The sequence below is a fragment of the Amphiura filiformis genome, chromosome 12 (genome assembly GCF_039555335.1).
Source record: "Amphiura filiformis chromosome 12, Afil_fr2py, whole genome shotgun sequence".
Classification (NCBI taxonomy): Eukaryota; Metazoa; Echinodermata; class Ophiuroidea; order Amphilepidida; family Amphiuridae; genus Amphiura; species Amphiura filiformis.
The window spans coordinates 13141461-13164708 of NC_092639.1; the positions used below are offsets into that span (position 1 = coordinate 13141461).

General features: G+C 38.1%; 1 protein-coding gene across 1 annotated transcript in view; it reads left to right on the plus strand.

The window, feature by feature from the left end:
• The first annotated feature begins 385 nt into the window (after window positions 1–385).
• Window positions 386–23248, plus strand: part of LOC140165814 (alpha-ketoglutarate-dependent dioxygenase alkB homolog 3-like) — a 29908-nt gene continuing 7045 nt past the window's right edge. Inside the window, exons 1-5 of the mRNA XM_072189137.1 lie at window positions 386–503; window positions 16852–16962; window positions 19818–19865; window positions 20476–20585; window positions 21314–21402. Of these exons, the coding sequence (XP_072045238.1) occupies window positions 16925–16962; window positions 19818–19865; window positions 20476–20585; window positions 21314–21402 (285 nt within the window). The 5' untranslated portion in view covers window positions 386–503; window positions 16852–16924. The remainder of the gene's footprint in view (window positions 504–16851; window positions 16963–19817; window positions 19866–20475; window positions 20586–21313; window positions 21403–23248) is intronic.

Here is a 23248-nt window from a genome sequence, read left to right on the forward strand (position 1 = left end):
GTGGGCGAGTCGCCCACCCTGCCCACCCCTATAGCTACGCCACTGATGGGGCCTCCTAAAATTTGACAGATGTTCTGGAATTTTGAAAATGAATCAGCCCTACTAATACTTTCTTTTCTTCCTTGTTTCCTTCCTTCTTTTCTTTCTTTCTTTCTTTCTTTCTTTCTTTCTTTCTTTCTTTCTTTCTTTCTTTCTTTCTTCCTTTCTTCCTTTTTTTGCTTTCTTTCTTTCTCTCGCTCTCTCTTTCTTTCTTTCTTTTTCTCTCTCTCTCTCTCTCTTTATTTTTTTTCTTCTTTCTCTGTCTTTCATTTTTTTTCTCTGAAAACTTTTTTCAACTTTTTTCAACTTTCTATAAAACTTTATTTGGCGATGACGTCACACCAATCCAGGTTCGTGACCTTTGACCAACCAGCTGGCCCTATAATTTGACAGCTTGATTTCCGTGAATTACGTGATCATTGTTTTGATCCAGATTCTTGAAATTTTACGCATTTTTAATCTAGGTAAGTTAATTTTATTGTCTGGATAAAATTCCTCATATTTTCAGGAAACACAGGCGTGACAATGCACAGTACGTAGCCAAAAACTAGATCGATTTATACTGTTATTAAATTGAGTATGTCGAGGTAAGCTTAACTAAGTTATAAAATGAATTTGAATTTATAGAATACGATACGGTACAGCAACTCAAGCATATTGTATGTCAAGGCGCCGAGCTTATGGCATATGCTTTAATACAAATCTCCTGTCAGACTGTTTGCCACCCTGACCGTTTGACTCCTTCAGGAGTGTTGGCCAGTATTTGAACAAGTGACAAGAGGCAAGTGTTGATCGAAAAATCTATCTTTTATGCACGACGACACGAGAGTTATGTGTGCATAAGATAGAACTTACGGCTATTTGAAAACGCGTCTGCATAGCGTTGATACTTTTTATAACGCAAGTAAAAAACATTCTTCCGAATGTCACTTTTGGCTACAATTTTCCTGGACTAACATAATGTATCTTCGGATTCAAGGTTGCTTACTTTTAGAGAAAAATACATCTTTGAAGTACATTCTGGAGATGTTTTAGGTCACAGCAGTGCGATGCTCCGAGCAATGATCATGGCCGATTTACTGTCACCGATGTACACGCTAGAGACGACCTTTTTCAATTGGGTACATCCGGGTCATAATCAGTCACAGTCACTGATCAGTGGTCACAGTACATGCGCAGTGTAGACGGCTGGTGGAATAAGCACGTGCGGAGTTCAGGATTGGCAAAGCAGCGACTTAGTAGCCCAAAAGGATGACTTTTGAAGATTTTCCACACTACAGTTTCCTGTCCAATAGACACCAATTGATGGTTAAGAAAGTAATTGAGCAACTTTTCAAATCTGGCGTAGGCAATTTATGGTATTTTGCTATCCCATAGATACCAATGTATGAATTTTAAAAACAATCGATCGACTTTTAATTTATTTGACTCATGATTTGGGCTAACATTTTTGGCAACACTGCTGGAGGTCAGTGGGTGCATATACAGCAGAAACACGGCGTTGATCGAAGCCGTTCGGAGAAACGAATATTGGCGTTTTAAGTAAGTACATGTATGAAAATTTAAGAAAATATTATAGTACAGTGTGTCGGTAATATGTCACGAACTATTTCATGATATTTTGGAGACAACAACTAACTTGAGGAAGAAGTTTTTATTCATATGCATGAAATTGTACTCTGTATGGCAACTGCGTACATGTATCACACGCGTACATGTAAACAAGCACGTTACATACGATAACATCCTTGCAAGTTCTAACTTTCGTATCACAAGCTATCGGTTGTTCATACGAAAGTTAGAACATTTCGAACAAGGCAAGTGCCACGACATATCTGCAGGCTTCTGCTTCTGCTTCTGCTCTATAGACTATACTGTGCAAACACCGCCGGTACTTGGTGGTTATCACGCACAGGTCGCGTGATACGACGGCCTATATCTTGAAATGAGCTCTTTTACATAGTTCGTTAATGTCCAATTCATCCAGTTTACTTTTAAAAATTGTGACTTCTGGAGCATCGCGTGTCTTACATTATAGTTACATACATCGAGCCGGTATATAAACCATCTAAGGATTGTGAAAAGCCGTAACTCACACATACGATGGGTGTACGTGTGTCTCTGCCGGCATTCCCTTGTGGTGCGGGGGTAGAGCGAGTATTGGTAACAGTTCTTATTAAAAGCCGGAATGTCTAAAAGATGTGGTCCATGAGAATTTCGGGTTTCGCGATTGGTTGTATTGCTTAAGGGCGTACTACACCCATGTATTGGTTTGATTGGTCTAAAAAAATATTTTTTCATTTATAGCTAGGCAATATATGCACGGATCATGTGAAATAAAGAAAAAAAATAAAATAATAATAAAAAAGGTGGTTTTAAACCATTGTATAGTAAGTCATTTTAGCCCCATATATTTTTTGTTTACATGTATCCTGGTAACTCAGTTGTTTGTTTCATAACAAACCATAAATTGTCCATAATTTATTCTTTTCAACATGTTCAAGTAGGGGCATGAATAGGATACATTAAATCCTTTGTTATACCATCTATAGAAATGTACTCACTGATTATAACACTGAATAAATTAAATAGGCCTAATCTCTTACACATAGACAATTTAATAGTACACCATGTATTTATCTTATGTAATGTGGTGTTAGGAAAAGAGATTAAAAAAGGCTATAAGGTCATCAAAGGTCAGGTTATAGGTCAATTGGTTCAGGTCAAATTCAGGCATCAACATGTGGTAGTCTGTGATATAAACATGTCATAATGAGGCATCAATTTTGATATTTTGTCTGTTACTGGATATATAATGGAAATATGTGAGGTGGATATACTAAAATACCTTGGGATGTAAATGGTGAGTACAATTTAGATTGCCTAGTTGATATGAATTGGGCAAATAAATATAAAATAGTTACCAAAATCACAAAAATGAAGCTTACGGTAAACTACCTAATATGGTGGTATGGGTGACAAAAAATACAATCTTTTTCAACATTGCTGTAGTGTGGTTGTGGTAACCTGTTACCTATGGCTTAATTAAGTTTCAGTGAAATAGTGTCGCATAAGTTCAAAATACAAAATATAGCTCAACATTGAAAATAGAAGCATTTTAACGGTTCGCTTTTTTGATAGTTGTGGAGCACCAAGTTCATGAAGTCATAAAAGAGATCAGGGACCGCTTATTCCCATTTTACATATCAACATTATTTCCCTAATGTGTTAGCAACACATATCCAAAATTTTAACGAAATCCGTTGATAGTAAGCTTTCCAAAATGAAGTGGATTAAAAACATCAGTGATGTACCACCTTTTGGCTTATATCATTAGAAGCATGTACGCTTCATTGATACTGATGCCACCAATTGAGCGAGAAGATTTGCCCTTCATTTTGCATACCACTTTGTCCAATTTCTTTTTCTCATTTCTTCACAAAATGCAAAAAATGCAAAAAAAAAATGCATGGGTGTAGTACCCCCTTAATGGCTTAACATTTGATGGCGCCAAGTTGTGAACTTCCTTGTAAATTGTAGTTAAGCGGAGTTTGGTGCGTCGGTTTTCTAGCGTTTCTCATGGGAGATTAGTCAGCATTTTGCAGAGATGTAGACTTGAGTCGTGTGACTTGGACTCGAGTCTGACTCAAGTCACTATTTTTGGGACTTGTGACTTGACTTGCAACTTTTGCAAAATGACTTGACTTACTTGTGACTTAGGCCCATTCCATGTCAACTCCAGGGATGTGCACCGCAGCACCTCTTCAATTTTTTCTTTTTCTGTGTGGTGGTAGATATTGATGAGAAAGTAAAATCCCGAAAATTTGAGCTTCATACTCCATTTCGTTTTCCCGTGGCATCAATTTGAAATTTAGAGGGTCAGCGTAAAAAATGTATCGCTACGCGAAAGACGATGTTTGGAGGTCCATAAATGTATAAAGGGAACCATTTACAACTTTGAAAAGTATGTATCCTGGGGTACTTATTTGTGTAGAATTCAAATCTGGCATCAGAAAACTTGTAACTCCTTTACTTTAAAAGATATAGGGCCCTCAAAATGCAACCGTCCATCCTGGACCAACTTTGGGGGTCAAAACTCCAAAAGTAAAAATAATTTTACTGTCCATTTTTTTGCCAACGTCAGAGCCCTTTGGTAGGACATTACTCTTAACCAATATTGAGCCTATTAGAATATTTTTAGCTGAGATATTACCCATGCAAAACCTAGTAATTGTACATTTTTTGTACATTTTGACCCCCCTGAAAACCAATGTCAGGCATTTTGATCCACCATCAACTTCAGGTATGTTGAAAATATGTCCTTGGACAACATTTCTGAGAGATATTGGCTTTGGGACTCGATGGCTTCAACACATCAGTAAGGTTTGCATTCTCCATAGAGTTGTACATAAGTCATTATCCATGCGAAATCAAAAACTTGTTCTTGAACTACCAATGTGTCCATTGTATATAATTAAAGCTTCACTATTATAGTGATTAGTGCATCAGAGTTCGTTAGTACGGTACTGTACTCCGAAACTCAATAGGCCTACCCATCAACAAATCACACCATGACCAACTGGTGAATAGACTTGTAGTGACTTGTGACAAATTGTGACTTACTTGTGACTTGACTTGTCATTTGATGACTTGTGACTTGACTTGACTTGCAACTTTTTCAAAATGACTTGACTTACTTGGGACTTGGACAAAAGGACAAGTTTGTGACTTGGACTTGACTTGCAAAAAATGACTTGTTGACATCTCTGGCATTTTGTGACACTTGATTTCCTGGAATGATCATTTTGAACGAAGCATGCAGCACGACATTGGATTTTCTCTAAAGTAGCCTTGTTGGAGTTATGATAGGGATCCCAGATAGCGCTACAATACTCTAATTTCGGACGCACAAGAGCCTTGTATGCCATTTCTTTGACTGTCTTGTTACATCCCCCGTACAGATTTCTTCTCTAAAGTCCAAGCATTTTATTTGCTTTGTTCTATGTCTGTTTTATATGGTGGGCCCAATTGAGGTCGCAGCTGATTTCGACCCCTAAGTATTTCTGCTGTTTAACATTCTGGAGAGCAACTCCATTCATTGTATAATCATGATGAACTGGTTTAGTCTTGTGAGTGACGTGCATGGAGTAGCATTTGCTTCAAGAGTTAAACGACATTTGCCATGATTTTTCCCACTTGCAAAGAGAGTCAATGTCCTTTTGGAGATGAAGACTGTCCTGAGCACTCTTTATCTCTCTGTATATAATGCAGTCATCTGCAAAAAGTCTCACTTTACATGACACAGCACCCGGGAGATCGTTTATATATTTAGCATGAAAAGCAAGGGACCCAACACAGTCCCTTGAGGGACGCCTGAGGTAACTGGTGCTTCTGAAGATGATTCACCTTCAATCTGAACTCTTTGATGCCTGGTTGTCAGGAAGTTGTTAATCCACATCAAAAGGCTGAACATTGTTGATGCCTGTGTGCTCCAATTTGCACAGCAATCTGTGGTGGGGGACGGTGTCGAAAGCCTCGCTAAAGTCAAGTATAATCAGATCGGCTTGGCTCTTTCTGTCCAGGATTTGAGTAAGGTCATCGACTAAGCCTGCAAGTTGTGAATCGCAGGATCTTCCCTGACGAAAGCCATGCTGGTGATTTGTGAGAACTTTGTATTTGTCTATGTGATCCATGATGTGACGATGGATAATATGCTCGAGGATTTTACATGGGATTGAAGTCAGTGAGACTGGTCTGTAGTTGGCTGGGTTGGTACGATCGCCTCTTTTGTAGATGGGTATGATGTTAGAGCGCAGCCATTGGTCAGGTAGTTCACCGGCGTCAACTGATTTTTGGAATATCTTATGGAAAACTGGGGCAAGACTAGAAGCGCAGCTTTTGATGACTCTGGCAGAAATGTCGTCTGGCCCGGATTCTTTCTTGGGTTGTATTTCAGACAAAAGATTCTCAACTCCCTTTGTGTCAAGGAGTAGGACACATGGACATCGCGTCGCCTATCCGAGCTGAGCTGAATACCTGTACCTTCACCATTGTTCAAGCGTATTCTCTAATGCAAAGCATAATAATTTGTTTTCCAAACAATCTTCCGTTCAAAGGAACAGTAGCCACGAATGCGAGGGCATCCGTGAGCAAATTCGTTGCTATAATTTGGTTCACTTCAAGTTTGGTAGTATTTCGCTCACCGCAGTATCGATTCGCACGCGCTGAGTGTTTACGCACACGCATACAGGTGCGGTTTGTCGGCACGCTTGCGACGCAACCTTGAAAAAGCATTGACGTCACTACCAAACATGAGGTGAACCAAATTATAGTGTTTCTTGAGCAACTTCTCCACTCTCCACAAAGGCTAGAACATTGATTCGATGTATGAAAAAATGCAGCGTCCATCGACCTGGCAGGATGGTCGGCAATTTATATACTTAAAGAAGAAAGCTTAGTACAGTTACAAACTTACGGTACGGGTATCTACTCAACTGTTTTTGGTACATGTATGCATCGATTCCATAAATTATGGAGATTAATATTTGATGATCATTAGTAATTGTCGCAAACAGGCACAATTTTCGGCAGCTGAAAATCAGAAAGAAGCTGCTACACCTGGCCAATCGAATCTACGACAGACAACTGGTACACAAGATACAGCAGCAGTGGCGTGATTAAAAAAATTCACATATTTTATGTCTTTCGAATGATTTTCTAATGGTAGGCCTATTTATCGCATGTTCATCTCAAAACCAGATTCTACCCGCAAAGTGTGTGTTTCGTGTGTGTACGCCTGTCAAATGCGTACTTTAATTGCCGCACATGCTTTGCAAAAGCCTTCTGGCGCATTGATAGTAAAGGACAAGAAACAAAAAAGCACTTTTTTGCACATGTATGCGTTTGCAAGGAGGACCTCGTTTTGGTAGCAAGATGGCGGATCCGTGCAAAGGGTGAATACCGAGTTTGAATTTCACCAAAAGTCGCCATCTTATCTTCACTTCCACATTTAATACGTGTTGGGAATGTATTTCTTGATATTTTGCGATAATGACAGATAAGGGTGTGAGTGAGTCCGGGAATTCGAGTCCGCCCGATAATCCTATTACCGGGCAGGAAATTCCCTGCCCGGTGCCGAAATTCAAAAAAAAAAAAAAAAAAAAAAAAAATTTTTTTATTTATTTTTTTAAAAGTTTTTTCGGTTTTGTAGTGTCTCTGGACCTAGACCTAAATGCTAGGATCATGGTTGACCTAAAAAAAAAATTGAATTTTGCACATTGTTTTGTAATTTTAATATGAAAATTGATACATAGTTTTCATGTCATACTCTATTAAGGGTACATTCTCTTGGGTCATGACCTTGACATATGGAAAAATTTTTATTTTATTTTTGACAAGAAGACATACATACCCTTCATATAAAATAACATGAATCATGAAAAAAAGTGCCAATGTGTAATTTCCCCCTATTTTGTCTCCCGTTGCTAATGAAAACAAACTCTGATTGTATTGCGTGAGGTCCCTTTATTAAAAGCTCCATGGTATACACCAATTACTCTCTTAGTTTCGAGTCCAGACTGCATATTGTAAGGACGAACGACGTGTGTTTAGAACGACGTAAACCACAGCATAAACCGATTGTGAAGGAGACTAACTCTCAAGTTGAAGCGTTTCCGATTAGAGCGTCAGTCCGGCAAAATCGTCAAATTGGGCATATAATATCAAAAGCGGGATGTACGAGCGGGAATCAGGATATCGCTGTGCTTGAAACCGTGCGCCCAGCAGGGCCCGGTAACTTGCAGTAGTGTTTTGTTTTGCATACAGCCCGGGCGATGCAAGAAGTGCTGTGAAAACATATTTATATGGAAGATATGGGCCTATATTTATAGATTTACTGAAACCCGGGGCTCACAAAAATGATTATTATAAATGATCAACCAAATATTGTTGAAGGTCTATTGATCATTATTCAATGACAATGGACATGCCTATTGCCTCCGGCAAGGGGGAGGGGGGGGGGGATAATCCCATACTGCCAAATACATACGGGGATTGCGCTTTTGCAAATAATCCTTATAGACATGGCACAGTGTCGACGTCCTATACGATAAATATAAATTTAATACTCCGTTGGTGAGCGACGGGCGAGTGGTAGTGAGCGACAGGCGAGTGGTATTTCACTGAACGCAAGAAAAGGAATTCTATCTGATTGGCTAGCAATCGATCGCTTAGGTCGCTCAGTAGTCAACTACAAACTCATGTATTCAATTCGATTGAAATCGATTATTCTATTATTGACGAAGATAAAGAGAGTGATAGTGTGTCAATAATGTACATTGTATTGCACCTGGTTTTACCAGCATTCCTTTATAAAATAATTTTCTCAAAGAGTTGAATATTATCAAAATTTTTACAGCGGATTTCAAATGTTTTACATCAAAATTGCAGTTAAACATATCCACAGCAAAATACCGGTCCTCACTAATTAGTTAATTTAATTTCCAGGTAGTTAATTTAAACGAAACCTGTGACTTACGTGACAACAAATAAAATTTTCTTACAATAGAAATATCATATGGGATACTGATATGGTAGGCCGCAACCGCCACAACGTGGAGCTGCTACGCGTAGCTGACTTTTTGCTCCGTGGAGCCAAATTGACCAATCATGTTAGAGTTTTTCATTACTCGGAGGTAAAACTGACCAATCAAGTACGACTTACTCATTACGTGAAGCGAATTTAGTCATTAAGAATTTGCCAGACGAGCTTCACGTAGTTGCAAGATATCCTCGGTCACGATAGTTATGATTCAAAAAGTAATTTATGAAAAGTACGAACCGACTTATTATTAAGATGGACATGCACTCACAAGAAACTCATACAGTATTGTACACAACTATATAGCTAGGCAGAGTGGTGGTAAACCATGCACACAATTCTGCGATCTGCAGTGTATCGCCGGGAGCTGATTTGTACATCTTGCGTGGCGTGGCCTGCGGAATTCGACCTTCAGCAAACCAGTTCGGATTTACTTTATATACTAGTAGTATATAGTAGGCCATACATACTGTAGTTACGGTACTGCCCGTTTTCCTATACACAATACTCACCATTGCGCTCACCATTGACGCGTGACCTAGTGTATGTTAGAAGTATTATGCCATTGCCTATATGACGTCACTGTGTAAAAAATAACCAGCCAATATTTAAAGTATTCTCTGAAATTCTAGAAAATATAGTTTTGTAACATTTCCTAAATTTTTAGCTAATTTAGGTGTTTGGAAATATTGGTACTTTTGTGTTTTAGGAAGGATATGTAAACGACAGATAACACCAAAAAATATGAACAAATTATTTCTAAACGTGTTAAGTCTGCAAACCATTATGCTTCTCATTTTCAAGAACGCTGGTTAACAATAAGCAGACTATTGTCTCATTTCGTAAACAAAAGCCCAGACAGTATTGTTACCTTGCGTTAAGCTTTATAATCATTCACCCAACTGAAACTATAATACCAGCTCATTGTTCATTGCACAGGTAAAACAGACACAAGTGCAGTGTGTATTTAACCAGAGAAGATCTGATGTAACATAGTTGAGCTGTTTTCATTGAGTGTTATCTTGGTTTAATAGCTTTTAATGGGGTTTAAGTCCTTCAAAGGTCGTGGTGAATTCTACTGTAGACATGACTGCATCATGATTATTTTAAAGTCAACAACATTCAACAATATGATCACCGTGATAGTATGACAGTATCAGTACCGTGGGTGTCAGTGATCCTGGCCTGACACAGTAGACAAACAAACAAACACGCCACACACATGACACATGCATGCAAGGTAACATTGACTATACACTAATCAAACAATGGTATTGATCCTGTACAACTGTTTGTGGTTTATTTACATTCGATTCATTTAAAATCCACATAGTAAACATTAATTTTGGCAAGAGTTTTTCTCTCTGGAGCGATGATGCATCAACTGGCTCCAGCGTAATGAAAAGATCTAACATGATTGGTCAATTTAGCTCGCATGACGCGAAAAAAAGTAAGCTACGCGTAGCAGCTCCACGTTGTGGCGGTTACGGCCAGCCATATACTGATCATGCGAAAATCGTAAAACATAGAATAGAAACAGTGTGGCGGCTCTCAAAATCTCAAATTGAATGCATAGCCTGAGTCGCACGGCCTATCTCGAACAAAATCACCATGCGTAGTTGTTGAAAAACGTGAGGATTCATCGTACTACCGCGGCAATTTTTAACACGAAGATGATGGTGTGCATGGGTCCCTATTTTTGCTGAAAATCCTTATGGATCCGTTAAACCCCCGTACCGTAAATCTCGATCTTTTTGGGGAAAATGGGTCTAGGCCTATTGGAAAGAAAAATTTAGACATGGGTCTATATTTTTGAGAAAATCCCTAGAAATGGGTAGGCCCCTCCCTACCTGTCCACGGTCAAATGGCAATGGGTAGGCCTACGGGTTTCAAGTCTGGAGCCTCCACCCCGTCTAAAAAATATCAACTTGTTCCCCCGCATGCCTAGGGCGGTTTTTAGGTGTCACTCGCCTAAACCATAATTATCGCCTAACGACCATACCGTCATACGCGTGCACGGGGAGGGGCTTTTGGGGTGGCAAAAAGAAGGGCAGCAGAGGCGGCAAAGGGATAGCGCGCAGTGGTGTAGATTTCTTTTTGACATTTGGGGGGATGGGGGTTGGAAGTTTTTTTTTGAAGTAGGCCTATAGGCCTATACGGTGAATCCAGCTCCTTTTGGCGACAGCATTAGCCTATAAGCAAAAAAATACTAGAAGATAACTTGTGACATAGGCCTACTAGATACAAAAGTGGAATAAATTCGTGTTGAGCGTGCAAAAATTTGCACTTTGGGGGCTAGCTAAAATGGCCAATGAGGTTAATTTGGTGAGAAACCCCCGGCAGAAACCCACATACAGGCATCAACATTGGGAGGGTGATTGTATACCCTGGCAAAATATGGGATTTAGGCCCTATCCTCCATCCCACCAGGATCTACGCCTACAAAGGGATCCGAAAATCTAAACTTGAAAATAGTCCAATAGGCCTTCTGATTAAAATACAAAATAACAAAAACACAAAATAACTTTCCATGACAATATGTCGGTTCATAAAATACAAATTTTGTATTAGATCCAACACAAAGGTTTTTACTGCTTTTGGAAGGAGGGTGGTCCGAAATTTTAAAAAAGTCGGCGGCAATGAAATTACGACCCCCCTTTTTTCGGCAACAAAAAAATTATGACCCCCTCCGCTGATTGGCCTACACCTTAGGGGTTGTGCAATAATTATGACCCTGGGGAGGGTAAAATTGGCGGGGGCAAGCGATTTTTAGCACGCATTCATGGGGCGCCTTTTAATAAAACTCTCTAAAATGGCTTGGGAAAACAACGGAACGCTTAAATTTTCCTGCTCGAGCGCTGATAGGCCTACATGTAGACCATTTAAGGTTTGCAATTTGGGATCCCAAAAATTTGGCATGTTCAAGGGGAGGGCAAAAGAATTTTTGGCGGGCCGACGGGGCGATTTTTGGCGGGCGAGAGGGGGGAAGCGATTTTGGCGAGTCATTTGAAGTTTTACCCCGGGGTAAATTGCACAGCCCTTAGGCCTACCCATAAACAGGCTAAAATTGTATTCAAATCATTCAAATCAGTCTTTTTGAATGAAATAACCACACTATCTGTCATCTTGTGACTCCTACATCATCGAAAATGTTATGACCCCCATATTTTTTATCCTTAAAATTTTTAACCCTTCTGTATATTTGGGACCCCTTCCGAAGAAAATGATAGCCCCCCCGCCAGGCCTAATCATTATTTTGTCTAGAGATTGGTGAATCATATGATTTACAAATGCATCGTTAAACCATATATTGTACTTTTGTTCTCAAAATTACAAAAAAAAAGTAAGGCAATTATCGTACATGTAGTACATGTAGGCTGACGATATCCATTCTTGTTCTAAAATTGTTCATTTTGCCCTTGGTTTGTTCTGACTAGAAATATGAAACACTGGCCCTGTTCTGACCACAGCTTCTAACATTCAAACATCGTTGGTCAATCATGTTCCACACGGGATAGACAACCGCGGCAGTCTTCTCCAAGTGTGTACATCTCGATTTGCCGGATTGACCCATGACGTAAACACATGGTCGGGCGTGAAATATAAATTTCTCTGTGTCTTCTTGCCAGGAAAATCAGGAATTTAACCAGTTGCAGTCATTTGATTGTGAGTAGCAAAGTACACAAGCAACCGGGCCTTGTCGTGGCTTATGAGGGCGAATTTCGTTTGCCACTTTGTCAAATAAGTAACATAGAATTGAAAGAAATGTTACGCGATTGACCGTATCTCTGAATCGTGTAAAAGCTTAAAAAGTGTTGACCATACCGTCTAAAAAAATTGATATTTCGAAATTGGCTGATCGTAATCCCCAAATTCGAGTATGCACATGCACCATATCTTGCAACGGTAATATTTTTGAAAATAATTAAACAAGCTATGAAAGCTAGACTCATTAAGAAAATTTTTGAAAAATACAAATTTCAGTCGTAAATTTAGGTTTTCTACAACTTGTAATTTTATTTCTGAAGTAGAGATATCAAAACTGAATAGCAAGAATGTTATTATGGGATGTTTTATAGATGACTACAATTTGGTTTAGAAATCGGAATGAGGAAAATTGATGAAATGACTGGTCAAAAAAAAAATAGCGAGTGCTATAATCAATGACCCAGTTCATTCACTCCCAGTCCCAATCAGAGTCTGAAAATTAAAATAGCAATGGAAAAATAATAATAAACCTTTACCTTTAAGATGAGGTATAACTTTTATTTTTCCGATGATTATTTCTGGGCCAAATTTGATACTTAATGTGGCAAAATCATCCCATTTTTTTGCTCAAAACCTCAAAAGAGGCAGTAACCTTAATGATATCAAAATGCATTCAAATTCAATGCATTTTGATATCATTAATAAGTATGACATGAAAACTATGTATCAATTTTCATATTAAAATTACAAAACAATGTGCAAAATTCATTTTTTAAAAACCCGGTTACCCGCCCGAAAAATGCGCCGGGTACCCGGGCACAAAATTACCCGAAAATCACACCCCTAATGACAGACCAAATGAAATAGTATTTGAATCATATTTGATCCTCATGTACATGCGTGACCATTTTAAATACCACCCTTGCAAAGTCTGTCAGTTTCCATCTTCGTAATCTGTACCGCATCCGTAAATTCATTTAGGATACCTGTCGCCACGCTGTTCGTTCCCTCATACTGTCCCGACTTAATATGACAATGCCATCCTGGTATCACTCAAGGTAAAAGTAATAGACTGGCAAAAGCTGCAAAATTGTGCTGTGTATTTGATATTCTCTGTTCCTCGCTCAACTGGTACCTCCAACCTTCTTTCCTTTCCTTCCTTTCCTTTCTAGTACTTCCTATAGCAGCTCATTTGAGCTAAACTGGAAGTCCTCTGGAACTTAGAGGAGGTGATTATACAGATATCAGAACCAGGGATGGTCCCCCTTCTCTTTTCGAATAGCTCTGACACTTAACGTGCACAGGATTTGACTCTTCCTGTACACGGGACCACCAGCTTTACGTGACTTTCCGAACCATGAGACACCGTTCATACATTGTACACATATTCACCGTTCATACATATACATGTATCTGCATGTGCTACGTAGTGTATGGGGGCGAGAAGGAATTCTACAATTATATTCTATACTGCTTTGAAGCAGAGCTGCTTCACACTTTCAGAGAAAATATCTCTGATACACTAACCTCGCAGTAACTGAACATAATTGCAGGATTCCCGACCTTATAGGAACATTTTGGGATAGGTTAATGAATTCTCACCAAAGGCAAGCCCAAGGTTCGATCCCACGCAGATCGTATTATCCCGGCCGACGGCTCAGCGCCTTAGACCGCTCGGCCATCTCGCCCCTCGCCCTAATTGCTCTCAGGGCCATGCCCCTAATTATCTTTGTGAGCTTCTTTCAGCCTATGCTCCCGGAAGAGAAGGATTCAGATCTTCTTCCGATAAGACCCTGCTTAGTCAGTCTAGGGTACGTAGAGCAGCTGGTTCTTAAAATACCTTCTCTGAATCTGGCCCGAGGATGGAATAACCTCCCTAAAGCCATTAGGGATCGAGTCTCCCTCAATTCCAGTTTTCAGGAAGAAACTGAAAACTCATCTTTTCAGTTAGCTTCTTTCTTGTTCCTTCTTCTTTTTTTTCATTTTTCCTCTCCTTGTTCAGCGCTTTGATAAATTTTAAAGGCCCTATAGGTTAAATACCACTAATTATGTATTACACGGGTTTCAATGGGAAAATGCCTAATGTCGGGTAGAATTTTCTCATATTCAAAACTCACAGTTCAATGCCACCAATATCAGGTGAAACTATATGATTTAGATGCCAGATGATCAAAAATTCAACATAGGTTGACCTGAGACTTTTCTTGTTTTAACGCACTGAACCGTAAACACCTTAAAATGACAGTGCGCCCTCAAAGCTGAAAGTTACAATATGATAGGGCGACTATTTACTAAAAACCGAAGCCGTGCGTATGAATTTTGGTACTATTACATCAAAAATGTCATATAATGAGAGAAAATGTACCATTTTGAAGCATCAAACTCTAAAAAGTATTTTTTGGCTATATAACTTGATCAATTTCAGCGATTTTAATGCAGTCTTTTCGAATGCCATGAAAACAAATAGTTACTCATCGTATTTCAATGTATCGCCCAGGCCTATTAGTGGTATTTAACCTTTATATCTTTATGTATGTATGGATTGCAGAATAGAATGTGTACTTTAGGGTTTTACCATTCTAGATTTATGTTTGAAAGATAAAGTCAAATTTTGAATAAAAACTTTGAATGTTTATGGAGCATACAATGCACACATAATGCATTGTAGGATGTGTGTATCACTCCCTTAAACCCCAGACCTCCCAAAATACCATGATTTCATTGCCTTCCTACCAGTGGCGTGTGCAAAGGGGGCTAGGCTCATCCTTCACTTTTGTCAGTCAGTTGGGAGAAATGCACCCAATCAGGGGGAAAATTGGGGAATTAGCCATTGCGACGAGCAGAGCAAGCCGAAAACTTTCAGTTTTGGGGACACGGCGGTGGCGCAGCGGCACGGGCTTTATCTCGAGCACGCAAACGATGGATTTCGAGTTCAAACCCCCAGCAGTGCATCGTGTTGTGCTCTTGGGTAAGGCACTTTACCTTACTTGCCTCTCTCTGCCCAGGGGTGAAATGGGGAGCTGTTATGAACATTGTCCGTTGAGTGCCACTCAAAGGTACATTGTATGAGCTTGACTTGGCCATTGTATGGCACCCCACATGTATATTCTTACAACAATGGAATAAATGTAAAGCGCTTTGATACATGTGCACATACAAGGTGCTGTACAAACCCCAACATTTATTTTTATTTATTTACAGTCAGAGGTATCAAGACATGTGCCCCGCCCTCATTTAGCGCCAATCTGGCTTGAAATGTGGGGGGAACAATTGGCCTGAATTGTCAAAAAGTGCCTAAAAGAACAAAAATATGGGTAATTTTGCCAAAAGGTGGGGGGAACATCCCCCTGTTCACCCAGGATTGACGCCCATGCCCCCCCCTTATGAAAACTTGCGGCCGCCACTGCTTCCTACATAAAACTCTCCGGTGGTTAAATTTTCATATTTGTGATAATTTGACTTGCTCATGAAAATAATGAAAGTTTCAGCCAATATAAAAAGAAGTGATGCAGGTGGGTGACAGGAAACTTGGAATTGACTTTCAGTAGCCTAAACCCAGGGGTAGCTGTACTCAAATTTGTTTTGGGTATGGAGGTACTGCTGAAAATTTGAGAGTGGACCCATCAATATACCAATTTTTCAAGAAATTTTGACCCATTTTTTACCAAAAGTCAACATTTTCAGTCAAATTTAACACAAGGTGTTGAGAGATTTTACTTACGCAAAAATTGTGGCTCGGGCTATAGGTCAAATATATTTTTGCTGACTTTTATATTTGTTGTCCTGAAATTTCCCACAAAAAGTGCAAAATAAAAACAGCACAAAAATATGCTGCTATTACATGTATATGCACTCATTGTTATCATGAAAAACAGGAAGTTATATTTAGAGACAATTAAGTCAATGATAAAACTTGGATAAGAAGTTTTTTAAGCAACAGTAGCTCTCTCTGTAAGCTTCTGTATGTAATTAGTTTTTGGTACTATATAGATTTCTGTTTAATTAGGAGCATTGTTTGTGGATATTTGTTGATAACATATCATCATTAGTTTGTTTACATGTATATTGGACATTGAACAACATATTTTTGGACATGTTTATCTGCACACAATCCCAGGTAGTTACTGTACATGTAGTCGGTAATGTGGTGCAAATATATTGTATGTATGTATGCTTTGATCAATTCTTTTTGCACAAAGTTTTATCGATTTCATTACTACATTTGTACATTAATTAAGCTTCTTCAGACGTGAACATGAATGCCTAGCAGGACACAGGAAAACCAGACAGTCATGTACAGACTCAAAATGGCAATGGCAAAATCAAAATGATGTTTGTTCACAATGACATCTTGGCTGCACTGAAGTACTCGTAGAAACCAGTGAACAGTCAGTCATGGACATAATCCATGTTCAGGCACAATATTTCTGTGATCTTGTGTGTTCTTGGATTTATCTATAAATACATGCATTTTATTAATTTTTTTTTTCAAACTTTCATTTCAGGTTAAGGACCTGTGATTTGAAGTGGCAGTAAGGATACACTATATATTAAGTTACAGAATTTTACACAACAATTATGGCTGGAGATGAAAAAGGACAAGTGAAGGAAATCTTGTAAGTAGAATTTATACAAACTACAGTTTCTGTCAGAGAAGAAATGTATTTTCTTACGGAGCTATCAGCTGTTGAACAAAAGTTGTTTTACGGGAGGAGCTGCTGCGACAAGGCGTCATATCCCATGTGAATGTTGCTTTTGTGTGTTTTTATTATGTTTAGGGAAACAGCGGCAGCGCGTATGAAAATGTTTTATTCGCGTTTAAGCGTAGCGCATTTAGCGAATAACGGCAATTGTTTTCATTTTGAGGATGTGCACAGCGCAAATACAGAAGTGTGGTTCTGATTGGCTGATTCAATCATCTGACAATCATAACAACAGATGCAGTAATCTGAATGGCCGATTATGAGTCAAAATGTTGGTCGGAGCAAACAAAGTTCCACGTATGTCGCTCATTAACAGGGCGCTCGCGTCAATCTGAGCACGAGACTGCCGTTCTTCTCTGAAACCAAGTGTATATTAAAATGATTGGAACTGGGATATGTGACATTTTAAAAACAATGTTACAAATAGAAAATCATTAATAATTGTAATTTGGGTGCTTGTATACGATGTATTGTTGGTCGAAGCAGCAGAAAAAAATGTAGTTCACAGCATCTTGCGAATGGTAGTGAGCTTTAGCAAAAATTGCATTTCTCAATTCATAGCGAGCGTGTAGAAGAATTCAAATATCATCTATATACTTTTGTAGGTCCTGTGGTTCTTGAGTTATGTTGTAAAGAGGGCTGAAACAACAACAATTTTGTAAACCTTACATACTCATTAATAACAATAAATTAAGGAAGTTTTCAAAGTATATGATTTGTAGAATGAACTTTTGCAAAACACCAAAGTGGTTTTTTTCAATAATATATTGATTCAGATAATAACAATACCTTGTATACCCTTAAGGGATCCAAAATGAGCGTTTATTGCGTATCGACAGTATTTTTTGTGGGACATGAGAGCACCTCAGACCTATCGAATTGCACTCTGAATACGAAGCATGTATTTCTGATATCAAATAATTTTAATTTTTTTAAATCACAATATAATACAAATTTTATGACAAATTATAAAAATGTGATATTTTTCAAAGTTTTGATATATAACAGGCCTCAAAGTAAATTATATAAATCTAATGATATATTCTTAAAGTGTATGTAGCAGGGAGGAAAAGCCGACGGTCAATTGAAAATTTTGACCTTTCATATTGAAGATATGGAATTTTTTCCCAAAAAGACCTAATTTTTTTTTTTGTTTTGGGAAAAAAATCCATATCTTCAATACTAAAGGTCAAAATTTTCAATTGATCGTCGGCTTTTCATCCCACCTACATACACTTTAAGTATAAATCATCAGATTTATAAAGTTTACTAAGTACTGTTAAATATCAAAAATATCAATTACAATGATTTGCCATAAAAGCGTGTATCAAATTGCAATTTCCAAAATCAAAATTATTTGATATCAGAATGACATTCTTCGTATTCAGAATGCAATTCGATATGTCTGATGTGCTCTAATGTCCCAAAATAAATACTGTCCAAACGTTCATACCCCAGCCCTTAAGGGGTACTACACCCATTGTATATATTTTTTTTTTGCATTTTTTTTTGCATTTTGTGAAAAAATGAGAAAAAAATTGGACAAAGTGGTACATGCAAAATGAAGGGGCAAATCTTCTTGTTCTATTGGTGGCATCGGTATCAATGTAGCTTACATGCTTTTAAAGGTAGAAGCCAAAAAGTGGTACCAAATGCAGGGGTGCATTATGCGAATTGCATGATCTGATAATATGAAGCCAATAGGTGGTTGCATCTGGGAGCTATTGACATTCAAATGAAGATTGACAAAGTTGCTTTTTTTTTACTTGCACAACACAACTGCTCAAAATATTTATTGCATCTACAATCACCCCCTCTCCCCCGTTCAATGTTGAGAAATGCCAATGTCTTCAGCGGTTTCCCAATGTGTTCCAACATTGATTGATGGGGAGAGGGAAGGTAAATCATTGTTGTAGATGTCATGCTTGTTCCCAGGCAAAATATACGTCATTTCCATGATCATATGAAATTCTGCACGGAATTTAGACAGAGTGTACCAAGCATTCCAAGGACTTTTTTCGTAGATTGTAGGTGCTCTTAATCAATATCTCACTTCCTATAAGCATGTAACCTCTAAACGGAATGTGCTATTGTCATGACCTAAAATTCTTAGAGAAGATTAAACTACTAGAATTTCAAGTATTTAAATAAAAACAATTGAGTCTATACTGGTACATGATACATATATGTGACATGATCAAGGGAATGAGTCACATGTCGGCCCTGGTCGAAAATGAGTTTTTCACATGTTTCTAAAGAGGACATTTATAGCTTTCAGAAACTGAAAACCCCATGTTGATACAACTTTTCTTTGCGAATTTAAGTCAATTTATCAATCCCTGAAAACAATATAAAACAAAAGAATTTTAACACTTTCTTTGTCAAATATCTCAAAATCAATATTAGCGACATCCGACTCATTCCCCTTGATCGTGTCACATATGTATACATGTAGTGAAAAAAACCTGCAAAAATGAGAAGTTGTTGGTTCCAATAATTTTGATACAGTTTGTACGTACTCCGTGTTTGTCTTCACCGAACAATAAACAAATACAGCAAGGTTTTTAGGAGAAGTACAGTAGTAAAAACTATTACACCATAAATATCCATCCACAAATCATGCCACTTTAATTTTTTGGTTAATGGTAAAGCTATTTCCCTGGCTATGAAATTGTTTTGACGATAAATCCTTTATCATTTACATTGTGTCATGACATACATTGTAATTTATATGATAAGTTATCAAAAATTTGTTGTTTTTCACACAGGGAGAGTGGTGAATACCAGTTGAGTACAGGACCAAATGGAGACTCAATGTAAGTTGATATGATTGACCTTTATTGTTTTCAAATAATGTAGAGGTGTAGCCTAAATAAACTGATCCCTGGACAAATCTTATCAGTCTGGCAGCATTTTTTTTCAAAACATGCACCGACCCATATCTAGGAATTGTGAAAAACGGATCTTTTTGGGTGCATTTTCTATACCTCAACCCGAGACCATTCGATCCCTCTCCTGAAATGAGACACTTTTATTTTGGACTCATTCAAATGTGCATGCATGCATTATATAACATCTCAAGTGCTTTAGGCCAAGTAAAAAAAATTTAGTTTCTTGTCCTAACCTTTTTCAAAAAGGAGGATGTGGGTACTTTTTTTTTTGCCTTTTCAGCAAGACTTTCCACATGTATGGCTATGACACATGCTCTTGAAATCAACACAAAACTGTTTTCTTCATAAATTCTTAACTTTAGCCAAACACAAAATAAGCTAGAGCACTCTCAAATAAACAGCATGTGTGTCGTTATTCTGTTGTGCATTTAGTATAGGGCCAACTTCATTAATACAGCCATTTAAAAAAATGTTCATAAATCTACATTTTCTTTATACTAAAATCCACCCTCTTGTTTTGTCTTTCATATGATAGTATACTACTGGTGAGAGATTTCTTGAGCCCAACAGAAGCTGATGATATTTATAAACATTGCCTGGAAGAGATGCCATTTGAACTGTACAAGAACACAAGGGAAGATACTGGTAAGTTTAAACTTGATATTTTGATCAGCAACAAGACACGGCTAATAACAACGATAGCAATTTACCAGAAGATACCTTTTTTTCCCATATTGATATTCCATCTGGTATTTTCCACCCCTGGCCAACCCTGCCTCATTTATATGGCAAATCCATACACCCCTATGGAAGACATGGCTTTAATCCCACACAGGGAATGCAAATTTCAAATGGAGTTCCCTATGGGTGAATCCGTTTGAAATCTACCTCCCTGTGTGGGAGTTTAAAGTAATGTCTTGCATAAGTGGATTTCAAATGGATAGCCCTTTTGAAAGCAAATTTTCAAATTATTGATCGTAATTATTTATGTACAAGACCTACAGTATTCATTCTAATAAGCGCCCAGGCGCTTAATTAAATCATTTTGGGTGGGCGCTTATTTTTACCTGGTTTACCTAATTTTTTTTGTTAGGAGCGTTTATTAGAGACAAATTTATGTATGTTATTAATGGGTCCTGAGACGTTCTAGTAGCTTTTCTGATTAGAAAATGTATTGGAAGTTTACACAGGACTTCTAGTCCTCCAGCTATTTCACTGTATCGATGTCTATCGGTCACTTCAACATTGATGGTACCCTTTAGCAAATTGAAAATACACTGGGTGGGTGCTTATTGGGGCATGGGCGCTTATTGGAATGAATACGGTACATGTATATAGACACAGACTGATAGTTTTTGTTTTTGCTTGATTAGGTGAAACATTGGTAGAGCCAAGGAAAATAGCATGGTACGGAGACTACACATACACCTATGATACTATAACACATCCAGCAAAGAAGGAAGTAAGTACAATAACTCGAGAAAATAGTTCGAAATTAATCTATGATATAAGGAAAAAAATAAAGCTTGCAAACATTTTAAAATCAAATGCAAAATGCATTCCCCCCTTTCCCCCAAATAACTTGAGATGCTTAAACATTTAGCTGTAAATAAGCTGTAAACAAGAACAGTCCAAACCAAATTTTGTCTCCTACGCATGTTTTGGCCAAACAAATGTACATTTTTGGACTCAATTACAAAGATTTTGAAAAAGTACCAGAAATAAGTTGACCCAAGTTTAGACAAGAGCACCAAGGGTGCTGTAGCTCAATTGTTATTTGAAATTTTAAAAATAAATATAATGTTCAGATATATGTATAACCGTTGAATATATCAAATTGGTTTTTTTTAATACACTGGTATTTAATTGTGTTTATAACATTTCTTTATTTATTTATGTCAAGAATATTGCTAGTTGGTTTTATAAAAGCGAGTTAACTCTCAACATTAACAATAAAACTAAATAATATAGTATTTGGTGCATCTCACATTCTTACCAAGTTCAACAATATAACATGCTTGATACAAATGAATCCAATTATCTTGGTGTTACATTAGATCCACTTCTCATGGTGGGGATGTGAAACAAAATTTTAATTTTATGTGGCATAATGTACATGTATATAAAGGTCATTTATGTGCAACAGGGCCCTCCACCTTTGTTCCATAACCATTAAGGTATAGGAAATTTTTTTTGCTATAGCCCCGAAATGAAATGTATTTAATCATGTTTGTACTCACTAAGGTAGCATTGTGTGTGAATTTTACAGCCGAACTAAGTGCTATTCTTTTTTATGGTCATTTTAGTGACTAAAATGGCCCAAAATGAGGGTTTTCAATATTGCTGTCCATTTCTAATCCCATAGACTTTACATCTATATAAATAAAAGGAAGGTTGCCCATCTTGTGCGCGAGTGTTCTCCGAATTGCCTAGACTTTCGGCTTTGATTTAGTGGTATATTGATCGGTACATATTGCCATTTTTCCATCGGACATTCGTTTTTGCAAAATTGGTGGTAACTAAGAGAATAACATAAAAACTGTCGTGTTGCTATGCAAAATCGATCGCAGTGGCATTGTGGGTAATAAGGACAGTGTGAACCGCGTAATAATATTTCCATTAAAAACCATACGCAGAGCAACATTGCCCGTTTTCTGCCAACTGCGAGGTGGCCAAGAAATGATTCAGGCTATCTAGATGCACAACAGCGCATAATTTAATAATGATCTTACGAGCTTTTCGTCCCTCACGCAGATCTCTGGCGCCCCATTTACCGCCACTGCATCAAGGTTGGCAGCCAAGAAATTAAGGCTACGACGCGTGAATCAGGTCTTTGCGTCATCACTAAGGTAACGTAGGAAACAGTGGTCTGGTAGTCGAGAGTGGTAATAGTGCCTGCGTGGAGACCCGGGGTGCAGACAGTCAGTGTACAATTTCATAATTTATTCTAGGCCTATGAATCGTCCGGAGATTGAGGAATATATACGGAAATGCATTGCACTTTATTTGGTTGAAAACGGTCAACAAATATGGTTAAAACCGGGATTTTTTTCCGGCCTTTTATTGTCAAAACTCAGTGGTAGCACGTACCGTAACTAACTGGCAGCGCGTTGGTGTTAGTGCGTTGGCGTACAAGGGATGTGACTCGCACGCACGGGGCGCATATGCATAGGCCAACTTTCCGCGCCAGAGAAATAGAAAAGAAAAGAAAGTAGGACAAAACTGAAAAGGTAGGCCTACTATGGATGGGTTATGGGTACAGGGTTGTGGATTAGAGTAAATAAATAAATCAATCTATATAAATAAAA